Source organism: Hipposideros armiger, unplaced genomic scaffold, assembly GCF_001890085.2.
Source record: "Hipposideros armiger isolate ML-2016 unplaced genomic scaffold, ASM189008v1 scaffold_462, whole genome shotgun sequence".
Classification (NCBI taxonomy): Eukaryota; Metazoa; Chordata; class Mammalia; order Chiroptera; family Hipposideridae; genus Hipposideros; species Hipposideros armiger.
Window position 1 is genome coordinate 457,949 of NW_017731812.1, and position 17,202 is coordinate 475,150.

General features: G+C 37.2%; 1 protein-coding gene across 1 annotated transcript in view; it reads right to left on the reverse strand.

The window, feature by feature from the left end:
* LOC109395280 (contactin-5-like) overlaps nucleotides 1–17,202 on the reverse strand; it is a 1,255,350-nt gene that overhangs the window by 436,124 nt on the left and 802,024 nt on the right. Inside the window, exon 4 of the mRNA XM_019666163.1 lies at nucleotides 14,595–14,816. Coding sequence (XP_019521708.1) covers nucleotides 14,595–14,816 — 222 coding nt within the window. The remainder of the gene's footprint in view (nucleotides 1–14,594; nucleotides 14,817–17,202) is intronic.

Below are 17,202 nucleotides of genomic sequence, written 5' to 3' on the forward strand. Positions count from 1 at the left end.
GACTGCAGTTTTACCTTGTGAAAGACACAGGCAGAGGACCCAGTGAAGCCTCATTTTCCTTACTGACCCACAGAGAATGTGAGATAATAAACACATAACATTTGTTCATTTTGTTGATGTCCTCACCATATTTCTATATTTTCTATAGGGAATTCTTCCTATGATATCATGATTTAAGGTTTTCTTCATAAATGTTATCTATTTTAATTTTCTGTGTTATCTTGTGATCATCTCAACAGATTGGTATTATTTTCTAGACAGCCAATTCCCATAGTCATTCAAGATTTGTTTATTTGTGTCCTGATTAAGTATTCTTCTTTGGAAGTCAGAGTCCTTTGTAACCCAATGTTGAGAGTCATGTTCCCTTATTGTTGCCATAACCTGTTCTCTAAAAGCACGTTGTTAGCTTCAGCTCACAATGGAGAAGGAATTACACTGTAAATACCAGTAACTAGGAATCATTGTGAGTCATTTTAGATTCTATCTACTACAAGTATCATATTAGTCTCATATTTTGTTTTAAGTAATAAAATATCACACACAGATGAGTTCATTTATTTTCCCTATCCTAGTACCATTTCCCTGCTTTCATTCTTCCTTCATCCTCAGAGGTAAGCACTATAGTCAGCTTGCTGTATCAAATTCATGGTTTTCAAAATGTACTGGACATATATGTCCATAAGTAGTAAATATTATTTTATTTTTTACATAAATGGTATCATATATATATATATATATATATATATATATATATAATATGCTATAACTTTCCTTATATTTTGAGGCACATCCATTTTGTTTCATAAAGATATAATCTATTCACTTTAACAGTTTTATGTTTTCAATGAATGAAAAAGTAGAATTTATGTATTCATTACCTTTCTGATGGACATCTAAATTGTTTCTAATTATTTGCCCTTAAACGTATTTCACTGAACATACTTTCATATTTCCTTGTGCATGTGTATACAAGTTTTTCCAGGTTGTATATACAGAAGTGGGATTGCGTTCCCAAATTGCTCTGCAAAACTGGATTTTACATTTCTTAGAAAAACTTTAGCTCTACCTGGGGTAATTCTGGGCTTAACGCTGAGTAGGAGTGGGATAACTTTCTATTCAGGCTCTGTTAGTTTTCTCATTTTTCACAAGAGCATATCAATACCAGCTTTACTCTCTATTAAGGCTAAAGGGAATTACCTGACAAATGCCATATGTCAGGCTTTTGTCGGAGAGAACAAACTCAAAGTCACACCTAACCAAGATATATCAAATGCTCAGAAGAGAAAACAAAAGTTATGGAAGATTACTTGAAAAATACTCCAATGACCCGCTCTTCCTGATACTCTAAATATAGATTAAACTAGAGCAACAGAGGATTTCAATTATGTCAAACTGGTCCCCAGCCTAGAGCTTTGCTACTCAAAGTATAGTTTATAGGCCAACAACATCACCATCCCTGAGATTTTCCCCCCCTTACTGTATTTTATATCTCCATGACTATATTGTGACTACTAATTTGTACTTTCGAATCTCTTTACCTTTCTCATCCATCCCCACCACCTCCCATCTAGCAATCTCAGGTTTTTCTCCTCTATGTCTCTTAGTCTATTTCTGTTCTGTTTGTTCATTTATTCTGTTCTTTAGATTCCACATATGAGTGAAATCATATGGTATTTGTCTTTCTCCGTTTGACTTATTTCACTTAACATAATATTCTCTAGGTCCATCCATGTCATTGCAAATGGTAAGATTTCATTCTTCTTTATGGCCAAGTAATAATCCATTGTATAAATGGACCACCGTTTCTTTATCCAATCATCTATCAAAGGGTATTTTGGTTGGGAATTTATGAATGCAGGTTATCTGACCCTAATCTTGATCTATTGACAAGGGGTTCTATATTAATGAGATTCTCAAATGATTGTATGTATATTAAAGATTAAAGAGCACAGTTTTAGATAATTCCTTCTAATTTTGTTATTCATGCTTGGGTTTTATCAACGTTTACTGAAGAAGATGAAACTCATTGTTATGTACACAATAAGAACAATGTTCAGGTCATTGGCTTTTACATCAAATAATAAACACTTAATAAGTACCCTCCAGAAAAATGTTCCTGATCTTAGTGTCAGCAATAGCTATTCTATTGCTTCTACTCAATAACTATTTCATTTTAATACTTAAAACACAGAAATATGTAACTGACCAGATTTTGTTTTTTTCTTGTCTGCTAATTACCCAAAATGGGACTAGCCTACAGCAGTTATGAGTAGACACTTTGAATTAGTCTCAAATCTAGCTCCATTTTATGTCTCAATATTTATTGTTTTCATCATTTTCAAGTGTTTTAATTTATATTTTCTAGGTGTATTTTATTTTTCATTGTGAGCTATGTTAACTTACATTTGGAACAAAAGAACAAAGGAGTAGAACCAAATTTTATCAAATACAAGATATCTTATAGTTCTTATCATTGAATACAGTCATGCATCGCTTAATATTGAGAATAAGTTCTAAGAAATGTGTCATTAGTCAATTTCATCATTGTGCAAACATCAGAGAGTGTTCTATACCTAGATGGTATAGCCTACTATACACCTGGGCTATATGGTCTAGCCTATTGCTCCTAGGCTACAAATTTTACAGCATGTTACTGTACTGAATACTGTAGGCAATTGTATAGGGCACTTATCATGCTTACCATGAATAAACCTTGCGGGACTGGAAGTTGCTCTGTGAGTTGGTGAGTGAGTGGTGAGTGAATGTGAAGGCCTAGGACATTGCTGTACACTACTGCAGACTTTACAAACACTGTCCCACAAACTCTCCCTCTGTTTCCTTTCAACAGGGTTAAAAATAGAACATCAAAGCTGTCAGTACTGCTCCATGCATAGGGGTGTGGTGGGCTGGATTGATTGGAAATATCTGGGAGAAACAGGCTTGGTAAGGCAAATATCATCATAATAATGACAGTCAGGAGGCAGTGAAAGGTGGTCTGAGTATCAGTAGGAATAAGAAATCAAGATGGAGAGATTAAGGGAATTGTCATGGCTATGTGGTTTTAACTATTGCATGTGGGAGTAGTGGTCAGATTAAGGAACTTTGTGGTATTTATAAAAAAGGGAGTGGAGGTGGGGTGGGGAATGTTTAACATTGAGAGAGTGTAGAACTTAGGATTCAATATTTTGACTTTAGAAATTTATTTTTGGTTCCATTGACCATATCTGGCACAAAGGGCTCCCTCTGACATTGAACTGATGAAAGAAATAAAACTTTCCTCTGCTTCACATCATTACAATCTGAAAATATTTCCAAAGTACAAGAACAGGTTTGCTCCACACTACAAAAGAAAGCTTTTACTAAGTGGCATTAGCACTTAACAGGTAGCTCCTGTGGAACTGTGTCCTTGTACAGGATGTTAGGTCCTCAACAAAGAATTTATAGCAATGTGTTCTGAACCCCATCCATCTAGATCTGGGAGGGTATAGCATCCTCTGAATATGTAACATTCAGGAGAAAGGCTCTTTGTGTTAAAAAAAAGGTCAGTAACTGACTGATTGAAATGTAATCTGTGTATTCAAAATTGAGTTGCTGTGAGTGAGAGGGAATCTACTGTCAAGCTCCCCAGATATTGCTCCTGTCAGACAAAAAAATCCCCCTGAACCACATATACTTCCATTTCTTACAAGAAATTCAGCTCCATGATAATCTTACGAGACTACTGTCATATATGTGGTCCATGGTTGACCAGAAATGTCATTAGGCAGTGCATGACTGTACATTCTATCTTGGTATCATCGCATAAAATAATGATTTCTAAAAAACAAATATTCTAACACATCTCTGCTGGATGAGTATGATATTAGAGTTAATGTAGTGGGAATTTTTAAAGCCTATTTTTTAAAATAGTTTTAGGTTTACAACAAAAGTGAGAGGATGGTAGAGATTTCTCATATACCTCCCACCCCCACCCATGCATACCCCCCTTCATTAACAACATCACCCTGGAATAATACTTTTTTTTTCCCCAAAGATGAATATATATTGACACGCCATAATCATCCAAAGTCCTTAGTTTATGTTAGGATCCACTCTTGGTTTTGTACATTCTATTGGTTCAGACAAATGTATATTGACGTAGTCATCATTATGATAGCATTCAGAGTATTTCCACTGCCCTAAAAATCATCTGTCTTCTACCTATTCATCTGTACCCCAACCTACCATCCATTGCAGCTACTGATCCTTTTACTGTCTCCATAGTATGTCTTTTCCAGGATGTCAAATAGTTAAATCATATAGTATGTAGTCTTCTAAGATTTACTTCTTTCACTTAATAATATGCACTTAAGTTTCTTTTGTGTCTTTTCACGGGTTTAATACCTCATTTCCTTTTAACACTGAAAAATATTCCATTGTCTGGATGTACCACAGCATTTATCCATTGACCTACTGCAGGACATCTTGGTTGCTTCCAAGATTTGCCTATTATGAATAAAACAGCTATAAACATTCATGTACAGGTTTTTATGTGCACATGAGTTTTCATCTCCTTTGGATAAATACCAAGGAGCACAACTGCTTGCTTATGGGAAGAGTACGTTTGCTTTTGTAAGAAACTGCCAATTTGTCTTCCAAAGTGTTTGCACCATTTTGCATTCCCAACAGCAATGTATGAGTGTTCCTGTGGCTCCACATCCTCACTAACATTTGATGTTTTCAGTGTTCTGGGTATCTCATTGTTGTTTTAGTTTGCGTTTCCCTGATGACATATGATGCGATGCATCTTTTCATTTAATTATTTGCCATCTGTGTATTTTCTTTGGTGAGGCATCTGTTCAGGTCTTTGGCCAATTCTTTAGTCAGGTTGCTTGTTTTCTGATCCTGTGTTTTAAGAGTTCTTTGTGAATTTTAAATGACAGTTATTTATCAGATATGCCTTTTAAAAACATTTTCTCCCAGTCTGTGGTTTGTCTTCTAATTCTCTTGATAGAGTCTTTCACAGAACATTATGGAAATTTAAAAGCTTGTGTTAAGTATAACAATTTTGAAAAAATACAACATTGTTAAGGAGCTAGCACTATGTATACATAAAATTTAAGTGCCAACACTAGGAGGTGATGCGCCACACAGGAACAACTGACAACTGGCATAATCATGTGGCATGAGTTTGCCTGTGTTTGGCACAACAACCTAATTTGACATTTCTAGAATCTTTCCAGTAGTTCAGTTTTTGCAAAATGTTTCTTTGGATGTTTAGTCCTTCATTAATCATAATTGAAATGTAGCCCCAAGTGTATTGGACTTAAAATCAGTAGATATGTGAATGAAGATTGACTATACTACTGCTAAAAAAAATAAATAAACAACAGGCTAAAATGGAATCACTTTTGCTAAACCACATCACCACACCAAAAGTTAATAACTAACCTAATTGCAGTTTCAGCCTCTTCCAGGAGTGGCATTTTAAACTGTGTTCAACTTAACAACTGGACTACTTCCGGCAGCAGACTAGGTCTGATTTGAGCTGGACTGGGTCCAACAGGAGACCTTCAAGTGAATATTAAGAAATGGAATCCTTTCTATCCAAAGAATTGAGTGTGCCACCTTTTGATATGCCTGCTTTTTTTATGTTTAAGAACTACAGTCCCAGAAGCTGTAGATATTTGCAAAGGAGGGAAATCTTCCTGGAGACAGCCTAGAGTTGCCATGGTTTTTGTGAGGAGAATCCTGGTTAGATACAATGATTTAAAAATGCACTTAAAAGCAAGGGGTCCCAAGTCAAGCAAACAGAATGAGATAGTTATCTTAATTGTCATGAAGAAACTTACAAAATGTTTCAAAATTCCAAAGTAACTTCATTAAAAGATTCTTTGCAAAAGGCTAATAAAAATTTAAAGAGATATAAGGTACCTAAAACTGCAATTGCTCATGAACTTCATTTCTTTAGCATGCATTTTGCTTTAATCTGAGCTTGCTTTGTTTAGCCTGACAGAACTATGATTCCCTTGCATTCTTTCCGCCAGACCCTCCTACCTGTGCATATATTGTATGTCCACTCCTTTTAATCATTAAACCCTTAGGACATTAGGTTCTGGTCAGCATCATATTCATTTTAGAATAAAGCTTCAGGTCTATCAACCATGACCAGGGTATAATCACTAAACCTCAAACTACAATAAGATTTTAATAAAACAAAGATAACAACCTGTCCTCAGTTATGTTTCAGCTCCAGACTCATGAAAGTTGACCTGCCCCATGGACTGTATCCCCTAAAAACTGGACCAAACAATGACATGATTGACACCAGGACCTGAAGCCATGATCAGCTGTTCCCTGCCTTAGCCCCAACCAATCAGTAGAGCCTCCAGCCCCAGCTCCCATAGCAACCATGATTAATGATTTTTCCCCTTATATAACCTAGCCACTTGAAGCCATGTGGGAGCCAGGTTTTTTGAGAGCAATATCCCATCTGTTAGTATCTTATTTGACTTGAGTGCACTCAGGCAAGTGGACCCTTTTGAGTCTATGGTAACAAAATAAAAAAAAACTATAAGACTGACCTAACTCCTACTATTCCCCTCTATCCTCCTTTATTTGTGTACTCATTCGAGTAATTCTCTGTCTAAACTGTCTTTACACTCTGAAAAGACTATTGAACAATTACCTATTTAAAATACAACCACCGATGGTTACATGTGATACCTCTCAGGTGTCATTCACACCTAGGTCAAAGGTCGATCTAAGGACCACAGTAAAGAATTTCTGAAACCCATGGAAGATCCTCAAACTTGTTTTTTGTTTGTTTGTTTTGTACATGGGTTCCCTCCTGAGCCCAATGAGAAAGGAAAACACAATTTCATGTTGTCCCTTCCTTTCCAACTCCAGACGAATTGGTCATTGATCCTCTCTCTCCCAGGGATAGCTATTGCCTTCTTACTCCCCTTGCTTTACATCCCAAAACTTGACTTGGCTTTGTGCCTGCCTGGGACATTCAGGCTGTTGGTTCTTTCCTTTGACTATCTTTGGGAGCCACTCTGGATTTGGGGAAGGCAATAATCTTTGCACTCCTTTGGGTCCATGGGGTGGTTTAATACTGTCAGCTATGTACTGTTTGTACCAGCTGGAACCTACAAAGATATTTGAAAGGATTTAATAACTTTTTGATCAGAAAATTGGCCAATATTAGAAGCTGACATTCGGAGACCATAAGAATTGTTTTTAGGTCTTCTCTCCTAAGATAAATGTTTCCAGAGGAAAAGAAACATTCCAAAAATAGGATGAATATTTCAGTCCTTTGGTACCATTTAGATAGCAACCTAATTCTTTGAGGTATTAAAAATAGCAGTTCTTGTTTTATAAATCTAGTCTTTACAGAACCAGAGATATGGCTCCAGAAATAATTCAAAAGCCATTCATTTTTATTTTACCATTCTAAAAGCCTCCCCTATTCATCTCAAAAGGCTTGTAAATAATTGACCTTAGAGAACAAAAGACCTTCTAGAAGGAGCTTGCATTTCTTTCTCTGTGCCTATGAGAAGTCAATACCTGGTCTTCTCCAGTAACTGTTATCTATACCATATTTTTTAAATGCAAATTTCAGGAAGGTAATTTTCATTTTTAAAAAAATAAAAAGGAGGAAAGTCATTTGGAACTTGACTTGTCAAGGACAAGTACAACCCTTAAGTGTTTTCTTCACAAATAGCCATCTGAGCAAATAAATTTAATTTATTCCAACTGCCAAAACAAAAATTGGATCCAACTGTTCTTGTATAGTGAATTTTGCATTACCGTGTCTGTCTCATGACAAAAGCCTCTATTTGCATTTTTCTATGTGTGCCTTTATATGTATTATATGTGGTAAATGTGTGCTATTTTTCTACCTTTGGATGGTATTTCCAAAGAGCTTAGTTTAATTGAGTTGAAGATTAAGTTCTTATAAAGATTGGACATTCTAAACTCTCAGAAAAATAGAGACAAACCTAAATATTTTTTTCAAGTTCATGTGATCTAAGATAATATTTAAAGAACAAAAGCTAGTTTAAATTTGTTAGTTTAATTAAAATACACATGTAGGCAGAACATAGGCATGAGACATAGCAAGGGTGGATGATGATGTAACTTATGCTTTGCACCGCCCAGGTCCATTCCCCAGGGACTAATTTTGTGGTTAGAACATCCTGATAAGAGAGAAATAAAATCCAACCAGAATCATCTGGTTTTTTATTCCTGCACAGAATATTAAAGCTTGCCCTTGCCCTAACCTTAGCCTCATTATAATATTTACAATAAATTAGCATTGTGGTTTTAACCACCCCCTCCATGGGTTTTTCTGTGTGCATTAAGGCGTGTGTAGAAAGGAATGGGTTATATAACTTAAACATGTCAATCAAATGACCTAAATCTATATGTCACAGACAGAGCTGGCCCAGAGCCAGCAATATAAAACTCAAACCCAAACCTTTTGAGGCCATTGTCTCTCTTGACTTGGTCGGTTCTTCCCTTAGAATGTACCCTAATAAAGTTTTGTTTCTCTATACCTTCATGTTTTCTGATCTGTAATTCTTTATTCCATTGGAAAAAGGACCAAGCACTTACTCCAGTAACAGACAAATCCTTAGAAATACCAACATTAATTATAATGCCAATAAACAACTCTATTCTACCTGGGTTTACTAGTCAAATAAGTTCATGTTATCTCTGTTACAAAATTTGTAATTAGGAAAAATAACTTAGTATGATGGAAGTTTTATACACAATTTAAACATAATTAAAAGTGAGTAAAATATATATATATATATATATATATATATATATATATATATATATATATATATATATATAAATAAATATGATACAAAGTTTTTAGGTGAACCTTTCCCAAATCTTTTCAGTAACCTGAAGCCTTAAAGTTTTGTTAAGTTAAATTAAATGATGGAAATTCATTAAGTATCTAGATCATTTCCAAATTAAAAAAAGGACTGAAACTAATTATTGAACATAAGTTTTTCTACATTTGGCTTCCCATTGCAGAAAAACTAAAGATAAATTGGAGTCTATTAGTAAACATGTCTTGTGCCATGCTGAGAAATTTACTTTGAGAAAGCAATGTTTCCAAAATTAATAAAAAGTGTTTATAAATTTGCCAAGCCACAAATAGCTAATATGAATGACAGTTCATATGTGTTTACTTCTTAGCTTTTACTAACAATTGAGGTTTTTAAAGGTAAAAAATTCTAATATATGTAATTGGCACTAATGGAAATAATAAGGATGGTCACTTATGCAAGCACAGTAGGATGTATTTTGGGCTAAGAAGTGGCATGAAGATGCATTTTTGTTAAGGAAAATGAGAATAAGTTGATCTAAACTAGAATTTCTGGCCGTGAAGAACAAACCAAATGTATACAAAAAGTTGAAGAGAGAGAAAGATAAAGGGAGAATTTTACCTTGTATAAGTAAGCTGGCTAAAAATTGAATTGCTATAAGTGTTTTAAAAATTAAACTTCAATATCAATGGTGCTGTGAGGGTTTGGAATGAGCCACCCCAAGATGAGCCTCAGTAGCATGCAGGTTATTTTTTATGTAAAGGCAATTTGATCTTCACCCTCGAAAGAAACTTCTCTCTAGAAACTGCCTAGAACAACTTGAATTGGGAGCCTTGCCCATTTTAAGAGATTATCAGCAATGATGTATTTTTTACTCACCTATATGACAGGTTATTTAGTAACATTTGCTCTTATCATCCTTCAATGACTCTTTGAAGCCCCAGTCCAATTACCTCATCCCTAGCTCAGGATGTCTTCTATTCTTAGCTCTCCCTTTCTGTCTCTCAACCTCTTATGCATGTGGCTTTCTCATGTATGCATGGTTCCCATATATACGTATGTATTAAATTTGTTTATTTTCTCTTGCTAATCTGTCTCATGTCTGTTTGATTATTAGATTGGCCAGAAGAACCTTAAGGTAGAAGAAAGTTGGTTCCTTTTGTACAGTGCACTTAGGTAAAACCAAAACTGAATTTTCTTGCATCTGCTGAAAGTTTTTTTTTTTTTGAGTAATCTGTTAAGAAGGCAAAGATTCTATGTTTTATCAAAATAATATTTTTGTTTTATGCTGGCTTCAACCGATCTTTGATTAGTTAAGAAACCTGAATCTTCTCAACAGTAATAGCTAACCTTCTATATTTGTCTTTGAAATCTTTTAATGTCACTTTGGTCAAATAATTAAGTGCTGCTTAATAATAACCTGTGATCCTATTAAGCCACATGTTTTAGAGTCTTTTGATATTTTTGAAACACATTTCAAGAATCAAATTCTAAATAAAGTGTTTTTTTGACCCTCAACTAACTCTGACATTTTTCAGAGGGTCCTGGGAAAATATCAAAGGATTTGTCTCTCTACTTATAAAAAGGGAGATGTTGAACTAATGAGGCTTATTTGATATGTTAAATTATATGGGAAGCATGGTCAAATAAGAAATAATATTAAGCTTTCTTTTATCATGTCTATATATGTTAAAAGAGCTTCAGAAATTATGTAAGGTTCCCGGAAGTCTGATATGCCCTAGCTTAAGACGTTGTCTGTCAGCAAGACTGAGGTTCACACTAAAAGGACTAAACCCAAGTATTAGGAAAATGCCCTAGCTGACTTTCATGCAAAGGCAGCAACAACAAAATCTATAAAGATTGTGGCACATATGGATGAAATTCATTCTGCTTCTGCAGAGAGTGACTCCTCAGTGCCAGTGTTTGGCCATCCTGATGTCCTTATAACATGGCAGCAGTCTACTTCTGAATTAGAGAAATTAAGGTGGGTAAACAATGGCTGTAAATTAAACAAATAGTCAGGGCTATGAGAAACCCAAGAAAGCCAGTTGGTTTTTCCAAGCTCCCTGGCAAACCCCATTATTTATTTTTTTTTTTGAGGGGTGGGTGGGGGGTGGTGTTTTTCATTCTTTCACCCACCATTTCAGAAAAGAGCATTTAATAAAAATGTCCCTAGAGGCCTTACTCAAGCCTCCTTCCTCTGAACCCTTTGAGCAGCTGTAGGTGGACTTCATTCTACTGCCAATATGCTCTTGTTGTAGTATGTATCTTTTCCAGATAGGTTGAAGCCTTCTCCTGCTGCAAGGCTGATACCCCCATTATGGCAAAGAAACAGTTAGAAAATGTGTTTTCACTCCACACGAGGTAGTCACTGGTAGAAAAATGTCTATTGATATATACCCTTCCATTGATCCCTTGTCTCATGCTAGTATGACTAGCTACTAAGTCTTTAATGCCTTATACTCAAGCCTATTACTAACAGAGTAAGGAGGATTTTCCAGACCTCCACTCAAGGGGTACTCTTGGTTACAGTCTAAAGCCTGGTGTCTGTGTATTCTGGAAACATCATCAGAGGACAGCCCTCGAGCCCTGTTAAAAGGGATCTTAGCAACTACGCCTGACAACTGACAACTGACACAGCTGTAAAACTAGAAGGCGTTGAGCCTTGGATACACATCTCACAGTTAAAGAAGGCTGTACCTGACATCTGATTCTGTAAAAACCCTGGAGACCTTCAAATCAAATTGACTAGGGAGAGGAGTAATTGACATAGTTGTAGACTGCTTCCACCCAAGATGCTAGATCAAGACTTCCTACTTTAGCTAAACATAAAACCCCTTGTTCTTTTCTTTCTTTCTTTTATTCTGGCATTGGTCTGAAAAGATAATGCCATTATCTATATCTTCCAGCCCATTGCTAAGGGGGTAGCCCTGGAATTTAGAACTATTTTATTTCAGGCTATGAGAAAACCTAACTGACCCTTGGCTTGAATGGGCAACTGTGCCCTAACTGGATTTATACTTGTCTATTGTAGCTATCTTTCTCCTTGGGCTTATAATTGCCTAGATTGCTGGTGAACAGCTGGGCAATGCTTCTTAGATTGTCCCCCTAACTATTCTAGAAAGGATCTACCAGGAGTCCCCATAAATCAGGTTTTGCTAACTTTGGCAGGGCCCTCCTTTCCTGGTTAGCAGTAAATGTAAATAAGAATAACCTTTCCTTAACTCTTAGAGACATTGAATAGCCCTTGGTTATATTTTACTTGAGCAAAGAGGTATCTGTGCTGTAGCCAACATCACCTGCTGTTTCTGTATGGATCAACAAGTGTGGGGAAGTTGAAACTCAGTTACATACATAAGATGAATGAGCAAGTCATTTGGCATAAAAGGGTAACTACTTTAATGAGGTTTCTTTGACTGGTTTGGATCTTGGGGACTATGGCTGTGAAGCATAGCCCAAACATTGGGTATTATCCTTCTTAAAGCTATCATAATAATCTCCCTCTCAAAAGCTTTAAATGCATGTTTGCAGCCACTAATTGCAAAGAAAATAATCTTCCTAAGAAGGGAACATCAAAAAGGGAATGAATAAAAGACCGATTTAAGGATTACGAACATGAAGCCATGCCCTGTGAGTAATTATCACAGGGATTAAACAAAAACATGACCTGTGAATATCACACAGAATCAGTAAAAGCTGGGAGAACTATAGAGCAATAGCTGAGAGTGGCGCTAATGTCTTAAATTTTGATCATATCCTTGAGACTAAGAGTTTAATCAAAAGATGGAAATTGTTTCAAAAAGGAAAAAACAAAACAAAAAACAGGCCAAATGGAGTCACTTTCCTGAGCGATGTCACCCAACCAAAGTTTAATAACTAATCCAGTGCAGTTTCAGCCTCTCCCAGGAGTGGAATTTTAAACCAATCAGTCTGAAATTTCCTGTTCAATACCAGTGAGGTAATCTGCAAGATAAAACCCCTGCCATCTCCTTCCTCTCAAAAGAAAATGACTTGGCCTAAAAATAATCCTTTCTTTTCTTTTGCTACTAACTCCCCTGCCATACCTTACTGCCTATAAAAACTTTTATTTTGTATAACCCCTCCAAGAGTTTTTCTAGTTGCAAAATGGGATGCTTGTCTACTCATGAATCATTTAATAAAGCCAATTAGATATTCAAATTTACTGTGCCAAATTTTGTTCTTTAACACTACTTATTAGCAGTGTGACTTACTCAAAGGTACTTATCAGCCCTTCCGTTTCCATTTTCACTGGAGACAGTAAGAATATCTACCTCACATTCATGTTTATTGAGAGTATTATTGATAGAAATTATACAAGAGAGCCTGGCATAGAACCTGGTAATAATTACCGTATTTTCCCATGTATAAGACGCACCCTTTTTCGAAAAACTTGGGGTCTGAAAACTGGGTGCGTCTTATACAGTGGTTGTAGATATTTTTATTTGCATTTCCCACTTTTTCGCACTTGTCGTCTTTGCGCTCATTGTTTCGCACTTGTTACTGGTATATTATGGTAGGTTACGTTTTGCCACATTCTGCCCAGAAATGGCTCAGAAAAGATTTTCGTACAGTGCTGAATTCAAGTTAAAAGTGATCCAGTTTGCAAAAGTGAATGGAAATCGTGCTGCTGAACGTAAGCTTGGTCCTCCTCTAACTGAGAAAACAACCCAAAACTGGCTAAGGGAAGAAGAAACCCTACCGAAAACACCACGGCAGAAGAAGGCCATGAGAGGCAATATATGAAGACAGTGATTCGTCATCAGACACAGATGAGAACAAGCTAATGGTTGGGAATTTTGACAGTGATGAGGAGTTGTATGAATTTTATGATGGATAAAACTTGAGTTCAATAACTTTATGTAATACATTTTTTTTCAAGTTTCGGTACCCAAAATTAAGGTGCATCTTATACATGGGGAAATACAGTAGGTGCTAGTTCTTCTCTGTTAATTAACCTTGTTTTGTTGATATATCCAAAATTGACAAAAGTTAGAGAATGTTCAGAAAACGTTTAAACCATAATGGTAATAGCTGCATAGTAGTCCTTCATCTAACTGATATCACTATGGTGTTGAAGGATATGACTATTATGAGGCTCTTAATATTCATTGTCAAATTGTCCTTCAGAAGTTCTATATTTTTCTTATGACTTTATTTAGTCTTAATCCTAAATCAGAATTGGTATAATTAAATAAATAAAAATATTTTGAAATATGTGTGGAAGACTAACTTTTGACCAAGACAGCCTTAACATTTTTCTCAGCTTAACTACTTTAGACAGGCTTCTTACTATCTATAGTCCCCTAAACTCCCTTTTCTTAAAGCATTTACTTTATAGATTTTGCAATTATAAATTCCTTCTCTGCTCCTCTGACATATAAATTTTCTTCCAGTCTCTTGCCCAAAAATGTTTTTCTCAAGGACCGCTCAAGAAATGGGAGCCATTCTTTGAAATGTAATCATCAAGAAAAAGAGGGCCCCTATCTTCTGGTCTCTATAGGAAGGTAAGAGCCTAACTTTGAAAAACACCAGTTAGTAAATACAGATGACCTAATCACATTGACCAAACTCGTCCTTAATGTCCTCCATTTTCCCAGATCTTAAAACTCTCCCATTTTCTTTTACAGGGTAGTTGAGTTTAACCTCTCCACTATTGTTGAGTCTTGACCCCTATTGCAATACTCTTGAATAAAGTCTTACTTGCCTATTTAACTCCAACAGGTGTAATTTTCCTCTGACACTTACCATCTTGTTTGAAGGCATCTGAAGAATGATAAAGATTGATGGGGGAATAGTAATGTTGAGCTGCCCCTCGCCAGTTCGGTGAAGAAACACTCAGTGTTCCTAATGAAGGGCTGTTGTATCGTGGTCTTGTTTTTGAACCAAAGAGAGATGAAGATGAACTCTTCTTAATTCTTAGCAAAGCAGCATATGAAGTAGGGAGACCAGGAAGAGCTTCAGAATATTCTGCAAGAGAAAAACAATAATAAAAGTGAATTCTAGTTCCAGTCAAGATAGCAGTATAAGTAAACACTGTGCTTACCTTCTGTGACCAAATTAAAATTACAACTAAGTTATAGAATAATCAACCAGGAGAACCATCTGAAGACTAGCTGAACAGAAGTCTAATTACTAAAGAAATGAAGAAGAAGCCACATCAAAACTGATAGAGGAGGGGTAGAAATGTGAAATGGGCTGGCCCCCACACCTGCTTGTAGCAGTCAAGAATTGGGAGGTATATCTCAGCTGCAGAGGTCTCCCCTGAAAAGCAAGGGGTCCCAGTCCCACAATGGGCTCCCCAGCCCAGAGCACCAATGCCAGAAACGAGCCCCCACAACATCTGGCTGTGAAAATCAGTGATTACATCCATCTGGGTGAGAAGGAAGGCAGCTAGAAACCCAAGTGTCCTTGTAAAGGGCCCATGCTGAGACTTGCTAACAACCAGGCACTCACGCTGGGCTTCAGGCAGAGGAACTGTGGCTCATGAGGTTCCAGAGACATACAGGGAGAGATTCAGTTGTTTGGCTTCAGGGCAAAAGCTGGAGGGAAAGCTGCCATTCTTCCTGTGTTAAGCACTCCTCCCACAGAGCTGGCAGGCAGGCACCATCCCTCTTCCCACACAGCCAAATCTGAATTTTCATTGGCCTGGGGAGCTCTGCTCAGTCTACCCTGGTGACTCCCTGGGACTCTGCCTCATCCAACTTGTATAACACCAGAGGTGTTTTCTATAACTGGAAGACAGTAAGTATGGGCCTCTGCTCCAGTCTTTCTTGGACAACTCTTGGGTGTCTGTGGGCCCCAGGTAGGTGGTGGTTGGTCTTGGTGTGTTCTAAGAATTTTGCAGAGTGGGCCCAGGCTCAGAACTGGGGTCAAATCTGAATCAGCATTTACCTGTTTAACACCACTTCCCACACAGCCAAATCTGAATTTTCATTGGTCTGGTGAGCTCTGCTCACTCTACCCTGGTGACTCCCTGAGACCCTGCCCCACCCAACTCCATAGCACCTGAGGCTGTTTCAGCTGCTGAAACTTATGGACAGGTAGCATATGGTGGCAGTCCTCAGGGTGCCTTGGGATTTTTGCAGAACTGCCACAGGCCCGGTACTGGTGACAACTGGCCTTAGTTAACAGTGAGACCTCTCCCATTCACCTCTAGGTCCAGCACAAGCAGTGTCCAACAATGGATCACTTTGTAGCTCCTACCAGGTAGTCCTGGGCTAGTCACAGGCAGCAGCTGACCTTGGCCTGCTCAGGAGTCCCTCGCCAAAGGTCCCAGAACTAACACACCCAGTGGCCAGCTTCAAACCACAACAAACTACTACCCAATTAGCCCCCATCATGGCACACAAAAGAGTAGTCCCACCGGGCCCCAAAGGACACCTACTGCATAAAGCCACCTGGCATGACTTGGAGACATAGCAGATCTACTTAATACATGGAAACAGCGAGGCAGCCAAAATGAGAAAACAATAAACATGTCCGAAATTAAAGAACAGGAGAAAACTCCAGAAAAAGAATTAACCAAAATGGAGGCAAGTGATTTACCAGATCGAGTTCAAAACACTGGTTATAAGGATGCTTAAGGAACTTAGAACTTTAACAAAGAGATAGTAAGCATAAAAAATGACATAGAAACCATAAGAAAGAACCAGTCAGAAGTGAAGCATATAGTAACTGAAATGAAGAATACATTAAAAGAAATCAACAGCAGATAAGATAAAACAGAGGATCAAATCAGCAAATTAGAAAAAAAAAAAAGGTAGCTGAAAACACCCAATCAGAACAGCAAAAAGGAAAAGAATCCAAAACAATGAGGATAGTTGAAGGAACCTCTGGGACAACATTAAGCATATCAATATTCACATCTTAGGGGCACCAAACGTAGAAGAGAGAGAACAACAGATTGAGGACCTATTTGAAGAAATAAGGATTGAAAACCTTCCTAACCTAGTGAAGGAAATACACATAGAAGCCCAGGAAGACAGAGAATCCCAAACAAGATGAACCCTAAGAGGCCCATACCAAAACACATCACAATTAAAATGCCAAAGGCTAAAGACAGAGGAAAACTCTTAAAAGAAGCAAGAGAAAGACAGTTAGTTATCTACAAGGGAGCTCCCCTAAGACTGTCAGCTGATTTCTCAACAGTAACTTTGCAGGTCAGAAGAGATTGGCACAAAATAGTCAAAGTGATGAAAAGCAAGGACCTACAATCATGGCTACTCTATCCAGCAAAGCTATCATTTAAAATTGAAGGAGAGGGCCGGCCGAGTGGCGCGATGGTTAAGAACTGGCTTGGGACACCAGAGGGCCCCGGTTCGGATCCCACATATGAGGGCCAGTGACACTGCCC